This window comes from Vigna radiata, chromosome 7 (assembly GCF_000741045.1).
Source record: "Vigna radiata var. radiata cultivar VC1973A chromosome 7, Vradiata_ver6, whole genome shotgun sequence".
Classification (NCBI taxonomy): Eukaryota; Viridiplantae; Streptophyta; class Magnoliopsida; order Fabales; family Fabaceae; genus Vigna; species Vigna radiata.
The window spans coordinates 29,274,936-29,290,649 of NC_028357.1; the positions used below are offsets into that span (position 1 = coordinate 29,274,936).

The window sequence follows — 15,714 nt, forward strand, 5'->3', positions numbered from 1 at the left end:
AATGCAGACAACAATGGAGAAGCTATAGGCAGTTAGCCTTTCCTTAACTAGATGGCGCCTCTACAACTAACCCAATACAACGATGATACAACTGTCATAACCGCTGCATGCTTAAATTTCACTTGCGTTAGGAAACCAACTGCACCTTCTTCAAGAAGAAGACCTTCAAGTATTGTGGATAATGACTTAACATAATTTTAAATTATATTCATATTTATAACAAAATTAGTTATTGATTAAACTATGATTTTTGAGTCTATTAAGATAGAAAGTACTAGAATATTGACATAATCCATCATCATCGATAAGTTGTCAGTTTGTTTTAAATTAACAGTTATCTTTTAATATTTCTGGGATTATTGCAAATCTCTTTTTAATTTATACCAGTTTTGATCAAATCAACCCTAGACCGACCCACAATTTGAAGAGCTCAATAATAAAGCATTACCTGATCGTTGAAGGAACATAGGCTACGAGACTCCAACCTTATTCATCCTACAACTGGGTAGTGCATTATTCCTTGTAGATTAAAAGTTCATAAATAAAAATTAACAGTATAATACTAAATTAATGTGTTTAACTTAATTTTGTAACACATCTTTAACGCCTAACTTAGAAATATATACATCCATAATTATCCGAATAATATCCTCTACAAATATTTTCTTTATATACTAATACAAACATATACAGATGTATACGTGTCTGTCATTTTTTATGATAATAGAAAAGTATATGCAATTAAAAAAATAAATGTAATCATTATTAAAATACAAATGTGATTATTAAATTTATATTAAAATTATAAAAAAAGTTCAAATTTATTATTTTAATTATATAATAAGAGCCCTATAGTTTTTCATATAACTATTACTTAGTTCTTTCATAAATAATCATATTTATAAAGATAAAAAAACAAGTAAAATAAATCTGTGAAGAAAAAAAGGCCATAAAATAAACAGTGTGTATATATATATATATATATATATATATATATATATATATATATATATATATATATATATATATATATATATATATATATATATATNTATATATATATATATATATATATATATATATATATATATATATATATATATATATATATATATATATATATATATATATATTTGTGTATGTGTATATAGTGTATATATAATTTACAAAAAGTTTCCTTTTCTTCCTTTTGGTGAAGACACAGAGAAGGTAAACTGTCTTAAGGAGATTGGACAGATAAGGCAGTTGTCAGTTAAAGTTTTGGAGGTTGCAGTCTAGACAACCAAGTACATCCTTTTGAATAAGAATTTGGAAAAGTAAAATTAAGTTATTCAAAACACTAAAATTACAATCGTTTTGGATTTAATAAAGCATGCACATTTCGTGTTCAAAATCGACTCTCACTATTATAGCAGGTCAATTCTTTCCCCAATTTTTTAGGTAAGAAATATAAGTATTGAAATTGTTAGTTGTTTTGTTTTGTACTGCTGATTTGTGCCAGTAAAGATGTTATCCTTAACTCAACCATCTAACAAAGACATGATTTTTCTTCTGTGAGAGTTCAGTCATTAAGAAGAAAAAGGTAATATCATGATGAATTAAGTGACAGATGTCATTATGGTTTAAAACGATCATCGTAGATTTAAGTCAATTAACCATAAGCTATCAACACCCATTCTTTATTATTCGTTACTATTTTCATAACTTTATCTATTATAATCATTTATTACTTTTTAAAATGTAATTTAACAATTCAACCATTTTAAATATTACAATATTAATCAATAGTATTTAAATAATTTAAATATTTAATTTATATATTGGTCATAAATGAACACTTTTTTAATTTTGTTACCATTATTTAATAAAATAGGTAAATACTTGAATTTTACTATTATAAAAATTAAATTAAGTTAGTTCATTTTGACTTATTACAATAAATATATAAATAAATTAAAAAAATAAAACATTCTTAGATTAACCCATTCACTAAATCTATCAACCCCCGATAAATCAAGAATAGTTAACAAATTTTCTAATTCATCAAAAGATAAATCAAATTAAGCTAACTCAATTTTAATTCAACCCATATTAACCACTCATGAGTCAAATTCACTCACTTTGTCACCTTTATCAGCAATGCATCATATTTTGTGGATAGCAGACTAAGAGGAAAACCCTCCAGTGAAATTCTTTGGTAAAATAATCCAACATAGTTCCTAAACTCAAAAAAATAAAATTGCCACACATGTTAAATTAATACAACTACATCATCACTTACCCACTTCAAATACATATTATCTTTTAGGAAACTGCCTATTTAGTCAAATTCAACAACGATAGAACCATAAAGATTTATTCCCAAATCCAGCGGTTAAAAATTCTTGGAAAATATATACAGCAATTAACATTTTTATAATTTGTATCTTCTTCCATTCACAAACATGGGTTGCCTATCTTCAAAAATCAAAACAAAAGCTAAGATCGACCAGAAAACAGCTAAGGAGATAACATAATATAATATAAACCTGCGGCCTCACGATCGATTTCTTTCAAAATTTATTGAACCAAGAATCGACATGAAAAGAAACATAATTTTGTTTGGCAATTTTATTTTGTTTCAACCATAAAAAAGAACACAAGATAAAAACATGGCAAACAAATGTTGTCAAGTGCTAGTTGAAGATCATATTTCAAAAACCGCAATAGTCAATCACTATGTCTTGAACATTGACGAAAGAAACGCCCCCGGTACCACAAACACCTTCACTAAACCACTAATACTCTCTTAGTGGTGCTTCTTAGTTTCGAACAGCCCATCGGGACCTGCTTATCATAAAAGAAACATGTCATACAACCTGAAATTTCAGTCCAACAATATTTTGAAGACAAAGGCAGACACAGTAGCATTGGATTACTAACAGCAGACAAGGGATGCAAATACACAAGAAATCTGCTACTAATGTAGAAGCAAACAGTAACCTCTAATCTTGTATATAATTCATATATCTAGACAAGTTTCCCCTTAGTTACTAAAAATATGAAAAGAAAAAATTATATAAACTTTTTTTATAAGCTAAAATTAGTTTCTTTATTCGTTATATATGATTTTAGCTTCTCCAAAATAATTTTAACCATTACATAAATTTTACCTTCTAAGAAAAACGTATTTCATTTTTTTTTTGCTCATTTTCTACAAGTGTTTGTAGAGAAACCTGTTCAAACAGAACTATAAGAATAAACAACCACCTCTACAGGCATACTGTGATAATAAAATTAGAAATTTATACACACAACCAAAAATTAATAATGAGTCACTCAGAAATACTGGTTGGGTATAAGAGCAACTTCAGTACCCTTAAAAAATAATTTATGAAAGAAAAAAAGCAAGTAGCAAGGGTTGAAAGAGCTGAGTAGTGTAGCACTGTTTAGTTGCTTATCAATGAAAATCTAGGGGGGTGGTATGGGGTGGATGTGAGTAACTTCTGGGATCTATATTGAAAATTTCTTTACATCAAATCATTGCCAACGATAATTATTTAAGTTGCAAAAATAAAAGAAAACGATGAGGCAGTGTGACCTAACACTTGTGCACCTCTAAATCAAAGCACTATGGGCGACGCTCCAAAGCAATAAATGAGTCCCTTTTCATACACTCGTTTATTGCTTTGTGAGATTTTTGCCCATGTGTATCACTTTATCGACAGAGATACAGAAACGGGAAGGAGTCGTGACAAGAATGTGCCATGCTTATAAAAAGAGAAAATTAATGCTGGGTTCTCAATCCTTATATTGGAGGCCATGCAAACAAACATGTAAAAACTGAAAGCATTAAAAAAAATCATTTACACCGGATCTCCGACTTAAAAATGGAATTACATGTTCAACTTGCAATTTTGATAATTGGAACCAATATATGCATAAAAACTGTGACTGAAAGAGCCCACAAATAATAAAATGTGAATAATAAACCCCAAACAGCCACAACCTAGCCTCCCTACCCATCCATTAGAAACCAAGTCCAGTATACTAATCAACAAAAGATGGCTTCCATTCACTAAATAAAAATGAAAAAGTGTCATGTAAACAGTTCCTACACTATTATTAACAAAAATAAAAAAGTATAGCCAACTAGATTTTCCAGCACTAAAGGAACGTAGGGAAAATTCAAAACAATTCAAATATTTTAGAAATAATTACTACTTCTAAAGAAAGCTACATATCATAGATATAAAAGCAAAAAATTGAAGACATACCCCAGGGGAATTCCTTATTGCGGATATGTAAATATGGGTAAGCCTGCGCAGAAAAGTACAAAATTAAACTTTTATTTTAATAATACAAAACGAACATACTTGAATATGCACTGGAGATGGGGAAATGTTAGCCAGCGAAATACAGAGTAACAATAATGAACAACTGCAGATGTGTAGAAACAAAAGCTCACGGGAGGTTCTTCTGTGTGTGGGTGGCCCTTTGATAAATTATAAATGGCCAAACCAGTGCAACTGACAATGCCTAGATATGTAATCTTCTCCCATTTGGCCGTCTCGTCTGAGAAAAAAATGAGAAAAAAATGAGAAGAGAAATAATTAAAAAATATAAAACAAATGTTTGAAATAAAACATGCAAAGTGCAATATAGGTGAGCTAGAGGAAATCTATCAATCTCAACCTGAAACAAAAGATACATTAAATTCTTAACAGAAAGGTCAATATTACAGTGATGAAGTAAGACAGAAAAATCCTAATATTACTTTGTTCATTTAATCGGATAGATGTTGCTATCTATAAATACAAACCCAATGAGTCTAAATCCAGAAATTTAAACGCAACCATGTAATCGGATTCGAAACTAACGTTTGAAATCGAGATAATTGAAAACTCGGTTTATTTAGTTATTATCATTTCGAACACAAGCAAACAAATTTTCAAACTTAGAGTCGAAATGAATGCACAAATCCATTTCGGCGGAGAAAAAATAGAAATTACGAAACGATTTCAGCACAGAAAGAAATCGACCGCAAGCAGTTCAAATTAAAAGTCAGAAGAAAAAAAAAACGGAGCGCATAATTCTTTTAATCTCAAATAAAATGGAACTGGACCAATCTCATCAATACACAAACCCTTTCCGCACGGAAATTGACCTAATGCACGACAAGCTCCCGCGAAACAAAACTACTGCAGCAGATCTAATTATTAAAACCCTAAAATAAATAGGGTTAGAGAAGAGAGAGATGATAAGGTACTTACAAGCATCATCGTGATGACCAGCGGAAGAAAAGTTTCGCTTGGGAACCTGGGAGCCGCGAGCGCCTCCACGTAGGGCCGTTCGAAGAAAACCCGATCGTACCAGCGATGTCGCCATTGCTCGCCGCTTGACTCTTTCTTTTTTTCTGTTTTAGCTTTGAAGGGGTAACACAGACAATAGTAGCTTGTTAAACATGAAAACTGGTTATATATTGCTCGAATACACCTGGCACAAATTCCATCATTTTCTGTTTAATATCTTTCATTTTTTCTGAAGAATCAATTGTGATTTTAGTATTAAAAATGAACGGATTTCTTTTCAGCCTAGTAATTTATTTTTTATTTTTCTTTTTACCTTTCCAAAATTTAAAACAATTATATTTTTCTTTTATAAAATTATGTGTAAACTCTAGTTTAGTTTTTGTAAATACTTTCCTATATTTAACTTTCAAAATTCTAAAGTTATTATAATTTTGTAATACATATTTTATATATCTTAATTTCTTTAGTGATATTTGTGACCATTATTTAAAGTTTTCTATAACATGTACGGACACTATCTCGTGGCAAAAATACTAATATTAGCTTTTAGAATGTAAAAATCAAAGAAGAAATAGGTTTAATTGAATTGTTTGGGATTAAATTATCTTTTGTTTTTATGATCACAATACTTGTTTTAAGAAAAAGACTACTTTTGTATTTAAAACATTTTTGGTAAATTATTAAAAAATATTTTTGAAACTTAAAATATGAAGCACATTGTTCTCTTTAAAATATTGTTTATTCTAAAATTTAAAAATGAATAAGCATGTTGATTTGATGATAATGAATTGAAAATAAAACTTATCTTTTTATACACTTATTTGGTTGCTCATGTGTTTCTTTTTAGAGATATAATTTGAGTAAAACTGGATGGATTTATTTGAAGAAAAATATAGAACAAAGTGATTTAGTTTCTTTTAAGGGATTTAAAGTAGAAATAGAGAGATGTGAAGATAAAATTCATAAAAATTTATGAATGATTTGATGAATGTAAAAGATAAAAAAAAATATATATTTTAATGTATAGAAATATAATATTACAATTTTGATTTTAATGTTAAATGAATAAAAAAAATGTATGTAGTTAAAATTATGGAAAAATAAAATGCAAATAATTACTTTTTAAATTTAAAAAAAAAAATATTATAACAAAATTTTAATAAAATTAATATGTGATTGTTTGGAAATAGTCTTAACTAAATATTATATTGTAATAAAATAAGAATAATTATTAATTAATTATTATTATGATTAACATTTTTATTATGGGTATAACTTAAAAGAGTAAAAGTGTAACATCAAGATCTTATGCACAATACTTTCAACTTAATATAGAATTATAACATTTTCTCGTTAAATATATTTATTTTTGTTAGTAAATTGATGAATTATGAAAAAGGATTTAAAATAAAATACGATGATTTTGAGGTGTTAATTAGTTTCTATTTTTTAGTTGTCCCAATAAAATTATAATCACAACCTCATAAATAATTAAATTTGGCTAAAAATTTTATCAGCTATTATTTAAATATAGTTTTCCATTATGATTCGTCAGATTTACAATTAGAAGTTTATATTAAGAGGAATAATTTCAACAATTTAACGTAAAAGTTAGGTCATCATATATTGTCTAGTTTTGAGTTGTTTTGATAAAAAATTTATTTCCACTTAGTTAATCATTGAATTTATATGAAAATTTTATCAAAAGTTCATAAGACATAATACTTCATTTTGATCGTTAGAATTTTTATATAGATATATTTAGTTAGAAAACTAACGTTGTTGTTTCGAGCTACTTTAGTAGAAATTTATTTTTATGTATGTTACCATTTGATCAAGCTCAAACTTTTAGAACTTATTCTTAAAATATTATATTCACTCTGACAACTTAGATTTACATTTAGAGTATAAAATGTAATTTTTTGAATTTAAGGTGTTATGTTAATGTGTTCATAAATTTTAAATATTAATTTTATCAAATTTTAAGAATATATAAAATGTAAAAAATAGTGAAACATGTAACGGAGCATTTTTACACTATGATTAATGAATACATATTTTATAATATTATATAATAACTTGTGAGTGTACAATGAAAAATATATATTAAAATACTAATGTAATATTAATATAAACTTATATAAATAGATACTTTGAGAGAAGAGGAAGGAAAACTCTTCACCCTTCTCCCATGCCTGCATTCTTCTTTTTTTCACTTTCACTTACATTGTTTTCAATTTAAAAAAGAAAGAATTATTAATCAGATTTCAAAATGATTAAGAGGTTAATACACTAGTGAGTTTAAATTTTAGGATGTTAAAAACAACATATGCAAGACTAGAAGAGTAATTGCAAATTTAACAGCCGACTTTCTATCTAAATTTTTATTATATTGAGAGGAGTAGCATTTAGAATTCTCTTCCTTTTCTTCTTCAAATTGTTGCGAGTCACTAAAAAGGAAGAAGTACACATTCCTCAAATCTCCTCTCACAAACAATACATATGCTTAAGGGAACACTGTGTAAAGTGGTGGGTTGACTTAAATACGTGTCGATTTTTTTTAAATATTAATTTATTTTATTTTGTATAAATATATCTATAATCACTTTCTCAATTGTATACGAATACAAATATAATTATTTAAAGATGTCTTATGCTTAAAATATGTTAGCTCATAATGTCAAATTTAGAGTTAAATATAATTTTAGCTATCAAACTATTGATTAAAATGATATTATATTTCTATTCAAAGTATTAATTAATTTCATTCTTATATTTTATAAAGGAATAATGGTAAATGGTAGTTATTTCATTTTCTTCATGCAACATTCTCTCCTCACTACAATTTTCTCTCCTTATTTGGAGACCATAAAATTTGTTATCGACTTTCCTTTTCACCTCTCTCATTTTTTATCTTTTTTCCTCATCTTCAACTTTCACTTCTTCACGTTGTCTGCTCAGGTTTCAAAAAATCACTTTCCATCTTATCATCAAGAGAGCTAAAAACAGTTACAAAATTGGATTTTTGGAAAAAAAAAAAACTAAAAGAAAAAATGGAAAAAATCACAGTGAAGGCACCAAATTGTTGCATTGTGGTAGTTATGGGAGAAGGTTGAGAGTGACACTGGGAAGGGATAGTAAGAATAAGAATTTCAAGTTTTAAAGAAGGGTTAACAAGAAGGAAGTATTTTAAGGACAAATTCTCTCATACTACCATGTACGATATACAATTACCAAATTCAACCTTATTGGAGATCCATAAGACAATTTCATAATATATAAGTATAAATCTTATCTTTCATACAAATTTTATAAGGTTAAATTAGGTTTTAAAGTCCCTTTTTTAAGATGACTGAGAGTCATCCAAAGCTTATCCTAGTGAGATTTGTTGTTTGTTGAGTCTATCATGCCACTCGTTACTGGAAGATTTGTTGTTTATTTTACTTATCATACAACCTACTATTGCAAAACTTGTTATTTGTTGGGCCTATTGTGCCACCATTAACATGTCACTATTAGACCACCATTAATGTTTAGTCTTGTGCTCAAAATATATATGCATCGGCATGAGGGATGTGTTGAAAATTTCACATTGATTAGAAATAAAAAAAAAATATATAATATAAGTGGATACAAACCTCGTCTTATAAATCAATTTTAAAAGGTCAAGTTAGGTTTAAAGTTCACTCATTAAAAACCTCACCCTTGAACACAATACCTCATAATCCCTAACTATAGTTAGAAATGTTAGAAGTCTCACATCGACTAGAGATAAAACTAATTTATTGTATATAAGTGGATGCAAACCCCACCTTACAAACCGGTTTTGTTAGGTTAAGTTAGGATTAAAGTACACTTCTTAATATGATATAAAGTCATCAGTTATAATTTATCCTAGCAAAATTTGTTGTTTGTTGGGTATTATTCAACTCGTTATCGTTATAGTATGTAGGAAATTCCACATAGACAAGATATAAGACTAATTTGCTACATATAAATGGGTGCAAACCTCAATATAAGCTGATTTTATAAAGTTAAGTTTAAAGTTCACCTCTTAAGAAGTAGAGAACATTGAAAGGAGAGGGAAACTCTAACATGGTTAGATGTCTTGTTGTCGATGACATTTTATATTCCTTTAAAATGCTGAGATAAATTGATATATACTTTGGATCAAAGATGAAATACAATTTTAATTAATAATTTAAGAGTTAAATATGTTTTTGGTTCCACAACTTCCAGTAAAAATTGGAATTAGTTTCTTTTTGAAACTTGAGCTCAATTTAGTCCTTCAACATAGTGAAATGTGTTGATTTAGTCCTTTTAACCAAATTTTGTTAATTTATTTAACGTTTCAAACGCATTTCTTAGCTAATAGTAAAATGAATTTGTGTCAAACTGTGTAAACAACTCAAATGTTGTCATGAAACAAATTTGAAATATCAAATAAGTTTAACAAAATTTGGTTAAAATAAATAAATTCACACATTTCTAAAGTTGAAGGATTAGATTAGATTAGACTAAAGTTTTGAAGAGAAATTAATTCCAATTTTGATTAAAAATTAAAAAACCAAAAACATATTTAACCATAATTTAAAACAAAAAACATATATAACCTTACATTTATTTTACCATTGTTTTTGAAAATTAAATAGACTATGATAAATTTAACTTTTTTTGTGGAATAGTTCTAGAAGTTTAGCCCTCCATGAATGGAGTAGAATACATGATGAAATAAAATGAGAGGAGTGGTGGATGAATGTTTCTTAGTGGAAGAGTCTCAAAATGAATGAGTTATCTTTCTTTTATGTCTTTCATGTCTTGGTCCTATCAAAAGCAATGATTTTTGCATCATAACGTGTTTGAATCTACATGCATATTAATTATATGAGTTTAAGGTTTCTAGGTTTGGTTGATAATCTACTTTAATTAAATTTAGGAATTTTCATATGATTAAAAAGTTTTTGCTATCAATTGAGAATGTACTTTGATTGGTGGCAATAATTTTAACTATAATTAATTGATAATTTACTTTGATTAATTAGCTTTTAATTTGGTTAGGAGATTTAAGAATAGACATGGTTAAACACAATAGAATTTGATTGAGAATGTACTTTGGTTGAATTTATTGTGAATAATCTAGAAAGGTCTTGCATTTGATTGAGAATCTATTTTGGTTAACTACATGATCGCCCTTAAATTAATTAAGAATGTAAGTTAATTAATTTGAAACTTGAACAATAATCAATTGAACAATGATATGTGGATAACCGATGATGAATCTATCTTGGAAAAGCAGTGGAATTAGTCTATTTGATCATAATTGTTTCTAAGTTTCCTCTTTGTTCTTCAAATATTATTCAAACATTAATTCCATGAGCATAGTTTCTCACTTTCATTCTTGAGCATTGCATAACATCAATAAGATTCAAATATTGCAAAGCAATTCCGTATTCGTTGAAAGACGACTCAGGTTATTTTTGTAAAAGAACGTGACCCACAAAAATAGTTTTACTCTTCAATTCATTGTGGATACTTTTTCATTAAACCTTAGCAAGCTTTAAATAAATGCAAATAGGACATTGGGCCAAGTAAAAATAATAAAAACTGACAATAAAATATCAACAAACTTTATTTTATCTCTATCAAAATCAAACCAAATATTACTAAACTCAAAACTAATAAAATAAGATTTTAATGAATCCCTAAAATTTAAGTTTATCCCAATAAAATTCCTCCATAAACTTAAATTTTTCATCTCTTATTTGGCTTTCTATGTTCATCATTCCACACCAGGCTTGCTTTTTTCAATCATATTTGACTTCTTTTTCTTTATGGCCTTTCTATCTTTTAGATTGGTTAACCTCTTTTCCCAAACCTCTTCTCCTTATTCTCGACCTCTGTTCCCAGGATCGTCTAGGTTTTGAGTGTTCTGAACTTCTTCCCTTTAGGTGAAACTTTTCTCTTATAACTTTCTCTTATCTTTTATACTTCCACATATATTCCATTTTACCGAACAAAACCATTAAAGTGGTCCTCTTGCAACTTTGGACGTGTCTCCCCTACTATAAAACGTTCATCATAATGATTTGTTTTACATAATGATTTTTTGGTAAATAAGTATAAATTTACAGGCATTTTAATTTAATTATGATCTGATATTTTTTTCTAATTTATTATATTAATAATAATTTCTTAATACCATACGATGCTTAGAATATGTTTAAAGATTTTATTTGGATGATTTTAGATTGAATTGGTGTTTTCTCAACGGTACATGAGCTGGTAAAAAATGAGTTTCAAATAATTTTAACACTTAAACCTATTAAATGCTTCCATATTCATTCTATTTCTTTTATTACATAGTTCTACACATTTAATCTCATAAAAATTGAGTAGTTGAAACTCGTCTATTACTACAATCTTTTATAATTCGCAAAAGCAATTGTTGTGTTTCCATTTTTTATTTTACAACCTATAAAATGTTAATGTTAATACAGGATTTTTATCAATTCTTTATCGAACTCGCCGTGAAAAACCACCAACCTATAAATGTTCATATTGGAATGCGAAGAATTTGATTAGGTGGTGCGGTATTATCTCATGGATTGAACTAGATGGCACATCAGAATTATTATGTTCTAACAATAGTATTTATTGCAACCATATTACAGTAATGTATAAAAGTTTAGACTACAATCAATTTCATGCACCGAAACATCGAGGTAAATCCTCTTAGTTATGCAGTCTTTGTTTCTGAGAAAATATCATTGAAAATTAAATAAAAAGTTTCAAAATACTTTATATTTAATATTTATTTTTCTGATTGATATTATATATAATAAACTATTTTCAATTCATTATTAAAATAATTCTTAATTGAATAATGTAAAATTTTATACTTAAAAAAATAAAAAGTTTTAAATATCTGTATTTAATACATTTCTTGTCGTTAAAGTAATTGTATTTGAATAAAACTAAATTTGAAAAGATTTTATCATAAAGCAAAAGCAAACAAAAACCTTTTAAAATATTTTTAAAACCCTTATTTTTAACTGTAAACCAAGTATTTTTCTTAAGCCAAAAATAGGCTGGACCAATATCCCTTAGTAAAGGAAGAGGGAGAGTTCCCTGAAAAGAACAACCATACGCTGAGCACGGGAAGAAAAACAACACGACCAAAGTAACATTACAGTTTTGTAAGTAGAAAAATATAACATAATAGTGCAAATATCTTCTGATCAATAATCTTCTCCTTCTTCATCTTCACCGTCAGCAGCCTCTGCACCGACTTCCTCATAATCCTTCTCCAGGGCAGCAAGATCTTCACGAGCCTCAGAGAACTCTCCCTCTTCCATACCCTCACCAACATACCAATGTACAAACGCCCTCTTAGCATACATCAGGTCAAATTTATGGTCAATGCGAGAGAAAACCTCAACAACACTGGTGGAGTTGGAGATCATGCATACAGCCCTCTGCACCTTCGCAAGATCACCACCTGGAACAACAGTTGGGGCCTGGTAGTTGATTCCACACTTGAACCCAGTGGGGCACCAGTCAACAAATTGAATGGTGCGCTTAGTCTTGATAATGCCCACAGCTGCATTAACATCTTTAGGCACCACATCACCTCTGTACATGAGACAACAAGCCATATATTTTCCATGGCGCGGATCACACTTGGCCATCATAGACGATGGCTCAAACGCGCTGTTGGTGATTTCACCTACTGATAGCTGCTCATGGTGAGCCTTCTCAGCTGAAATCACGGGAGCATAAGATGAAAGCATAAAGTGGATCCTGGGGTATGGCACTAGATTGGTCTGGAATTCATTAACATCAACGTTCAAGGCACCATCAAACCTCAGGGAAGCAGTCAGTGAGGATATCACCTGAATATACAGGGAGAAACTTAAGGCACAGCATATCACAACACAACAGTTATTTCAAATCCTTGTGATTAAAAATACCTGAGAAACTAAACGATTGAGGTTAGTGTAGGTTGGCCTCTCAATGTCAAGGGAACGCCTGCATATGTCATAAATGGCCTCGTTATCAAGCAGCACAGACACATCTGTGTGCTCAAGCAGGGAATGGGTGGAGAGAACACTGTTATAAGGCTCAACAACAGAGGTTGAAACTTGGGGTGAAGGATAGACAGTGAAACCAAGCTTTGACTTCTTGCCGTAGTCCACAGAAAGGCGTTCCAACAACAGGGAACCAAGACCGGAGCCAGTGCCACCACCTACAGCATTAAAAACCAGAAAGCCTTGGAGACCAGTACAGTTGTCAGCAAGCTTTCTGATGCGGTCCAAGCAAAGCTCAACAATCTCCTTCCCAACTGAACCAAAAACACCCTTCTTAGAATCTGATATTCAATTCATTAAAGTAAAATAGCAAAAGAATTAATATGTGAAACACATAAATGAAAGGAGCAGCATTACTGGTATAGTGGCCACGAGCGAAGTTATTTGCCGCATCCTCCTTGCCGCTGATAAGCTGCTCAGGATGGAATAGTTGGCGGTACGTTCCTGTCCTAACTTCATCAATCACAGTGGGCTCAAGATCTACAAAAATCGCACGAGGCACGTGCTTTCCAGCCCCAGTTTCGCTGAAGAAGGTGTTGAAAGCATCATCGCCTCCTCCAACGGTCTTATCACTCGGCATCTGGCCATCAGGCTGAAACAGCACGAATGCACCACAGATTACATCTAAAACAAGTGCAAGATAACACAAACATGGATAAATTCGGTTTAGAATTCGTGCCATTTTCTCTTCTAAAGTGTTACTAGTTTTCTTCTACCAGAATTACATTCAGATTTCCAATTCAAGGGGAAATTATCTAAAGAAAATAAAAACAAAACTACTGCTTACTAACCAAGCCATATGTTTTTCTTCCAGAAATTACTACCAGGGTGGAATCCTGGATGCATTGCCAGCACATAAAACATAACAACTAACACAGATTTGAAATAGTTAAATCTAATTTTTCTTAGGTATTTTCCAGTCAAAAATTAAGTATAACAGGAAACATAAATTAGGGAGACAAAACTTCAATTATGATAGAGAAGTCAAAACCGAAAACAGTTACAGAAATGAATCGAAGTCTGTTGATAGTTAGAAATGTAATGATAAATATAAACAAAATTTTTAAAAATTTTATATAAAATAGGCGTTATCATCAAACTTAAATCTCAAATCACTCGAACAATACGGAGCCAGAAGAAAATGTCCGGAAAATACACAACGTACACGTGAACGTGGAAACAAATCGGGCCAAAATGAAAAAAATGTTGGTACAAAAACATAGAGCGCGTACAGATCGGCGAATCGGTGAAGCAATACAGAACGAAACGCAAATAATAGACACAAACGACAAAAACGTGGTTGAGATGCAGAGGAAATGCAAACAGCGGAAACAGATCGAGATTGAGCATGAGAGGAGATAATGTGTAAAGAAAGGGAGGGATTAGGGTTGAGAAATGAGACCTGAATGCCGTGTTCAAGACAATAAAGCTCCCAGCAGGCGTTTCCAACCTGAATGCCAGCCTGGCCAATGTGGATTGAGATGCACTCTCTCATTGTTGGTGGCGTAGAAGGAAGATCGAAATGGAAAAGAAGGAAAGGGTTTCAGAGATGAGCGTTTATTAAGACGCCTCTCTGCTTCTCTGATTGAGATTTAGGTTGCAATGAGAGAAGTGCTGTGGCGTGTGCGCTTGGTTTCGGTGTATTTATGGAAGCGGAGGGTAAGTGTTTAATTGCGGTTAATTATTGGTTTATTTTGCCAACGGTGGGGCCCTTTTTTTACCTTCAAATTTTAAACTTGTTTCGTTTATGCACCTTTCCCGGGTGCCATTCTGGCCACGAAGCACCTCCAATGTCCCACTCTGCAACGCACCGTTACGTCCAAACTTTATTCAACTTTTCATATTCTTCCTTTTAAGTAACATTCAAATTATTTTTTCCTACTAATTAAAGAATCACCTTCAACTTTCATCTAACGTTAACCGTTTATCGAATCGTCAACTTTACAAATATTTATTATATGCAACCAATGTTTTCGGTAAACAGATGCAATCAAATTTAAAATTCTTAATTATATTAATTAAATTGCTCACGTTAATGTATTTATTACTTAGATATCGATTTAACACTTAATGTTTTTAAGTCTATTTTTTATCAGTACTTTATTTTCACAGCATTAATAATATAGTATATTTATTAAATTTAATTATTAAAATATAAGTGTATTAAGTATGTGGCTTTTTTATTTCAGTCTATATAAAAGTATATTAATAAAATTAAATTAATTTCTATAAATTCCATATCTCTTTATGTACATAAATATTATATTTTAAGACCAATGTATGATAGAAAACGTTACATGTATAAATATTGTGTTAATACTTATCTTTAAATTTAT

General features: G+C 29.7%; 2 protein-coding genes across 2 annotated transcripts; both read right to left on the reverse strand.

The window, feature by feature from the left end:
• Nucleotides 1-2,544: 2,544 nt before the first annotated feature.
• Nucleotides 2,545-5,441, reverse strand: LOC106766916 (cytochrome c oxidase subunit 6a, mitochondrial). The gene is made up of 4 exons (XM_014651707.2): nt 5,253-5,441; nt 4,448-4,554; nt 4,257-4,299; nt 2,545-2,826 (listed from the first exon to the last, which is right to left on the reverse strand). The coding sequence occupies exons 1-4, from the start codon at nt 5,365-5,367 to the stop codon at nt 2,789-2,791; spliced, it is 303 nt and encodes a 100-aa protein (XP_014507193.1). The 5' UTR covers nt 5,368-5,441; the 3' UTR covers nt 2,545-2,788.
• A 6,892-nt stretch (nt 5,442-12,333) lies between these two features.
• LOC106768475 (tubulin alpha chain) lies at nt 12,334-15,009 on the reverse strand. Its single transcript, XM_014653650.2, has 4 exons — nt 14,781-15,009; nt 13,736-13,970; nt 13,262-13,632; nt 12,334-13,183 (listed from the first exon to the last, which is right to left on the reverse strand). The coding sequence occupies exons 1-4, from the start codon at nt 14,871-14,873 to the stop codon at nt 12,530-12,532; spliced, it is 1,353 nt and encodes a 450-aa protein (XP_014509136.1). The 5' UTR covers nt 14,874-15,009; the 3' UTR covers nt 12,334-12,529.
• Between the last annotated feature and the right edge of the window lie 705 nt (nt 15,010-15,714).

Coding starts and splice junctions, on each gene's coding strand:
- LOC106768475 (XM_014653650.2), bottom strand. CDS start 14,873: ATGAGAGAGTGCATCTCAATCCACATTGGCCAGGCTGGCATTCAGGTT. Junction 13,971..14,780: donor GTCTTGAACACGGCATTCAG/GTCTCATTTCTC, acceptor GTGCTGTTTCAG/CCTGATGGCCAGATGCCGAG. Junction 13,184..13,261: donor TCAATCGTTTAGTTTCTCAG/GTATTTTTAATC, acceptor CTGTATATTCAG/GTGATATCCTCACTGACTGC.
- LOC106766916 (XM_014651707.2), bottom strand. CDS start 5,367: ATGGCGACATCGCTGGTACGATCGGGTTTTCTTCGAACGGCCCTACGT. Junction 4,555..5,252: donor TGGTCATCACGATGATGCTT/GTAAGTACCTTA, acceptor TTTTTTTCTCAG/ACGAGACGGCCAAATGGGAG. Junction 4,300..4,447: donor CACACACAGAAGAACCTCCC/GTGAGCTTTTGT, acceptor TTTTCTGCGCAG/GCTTACCCATATTTACATAT.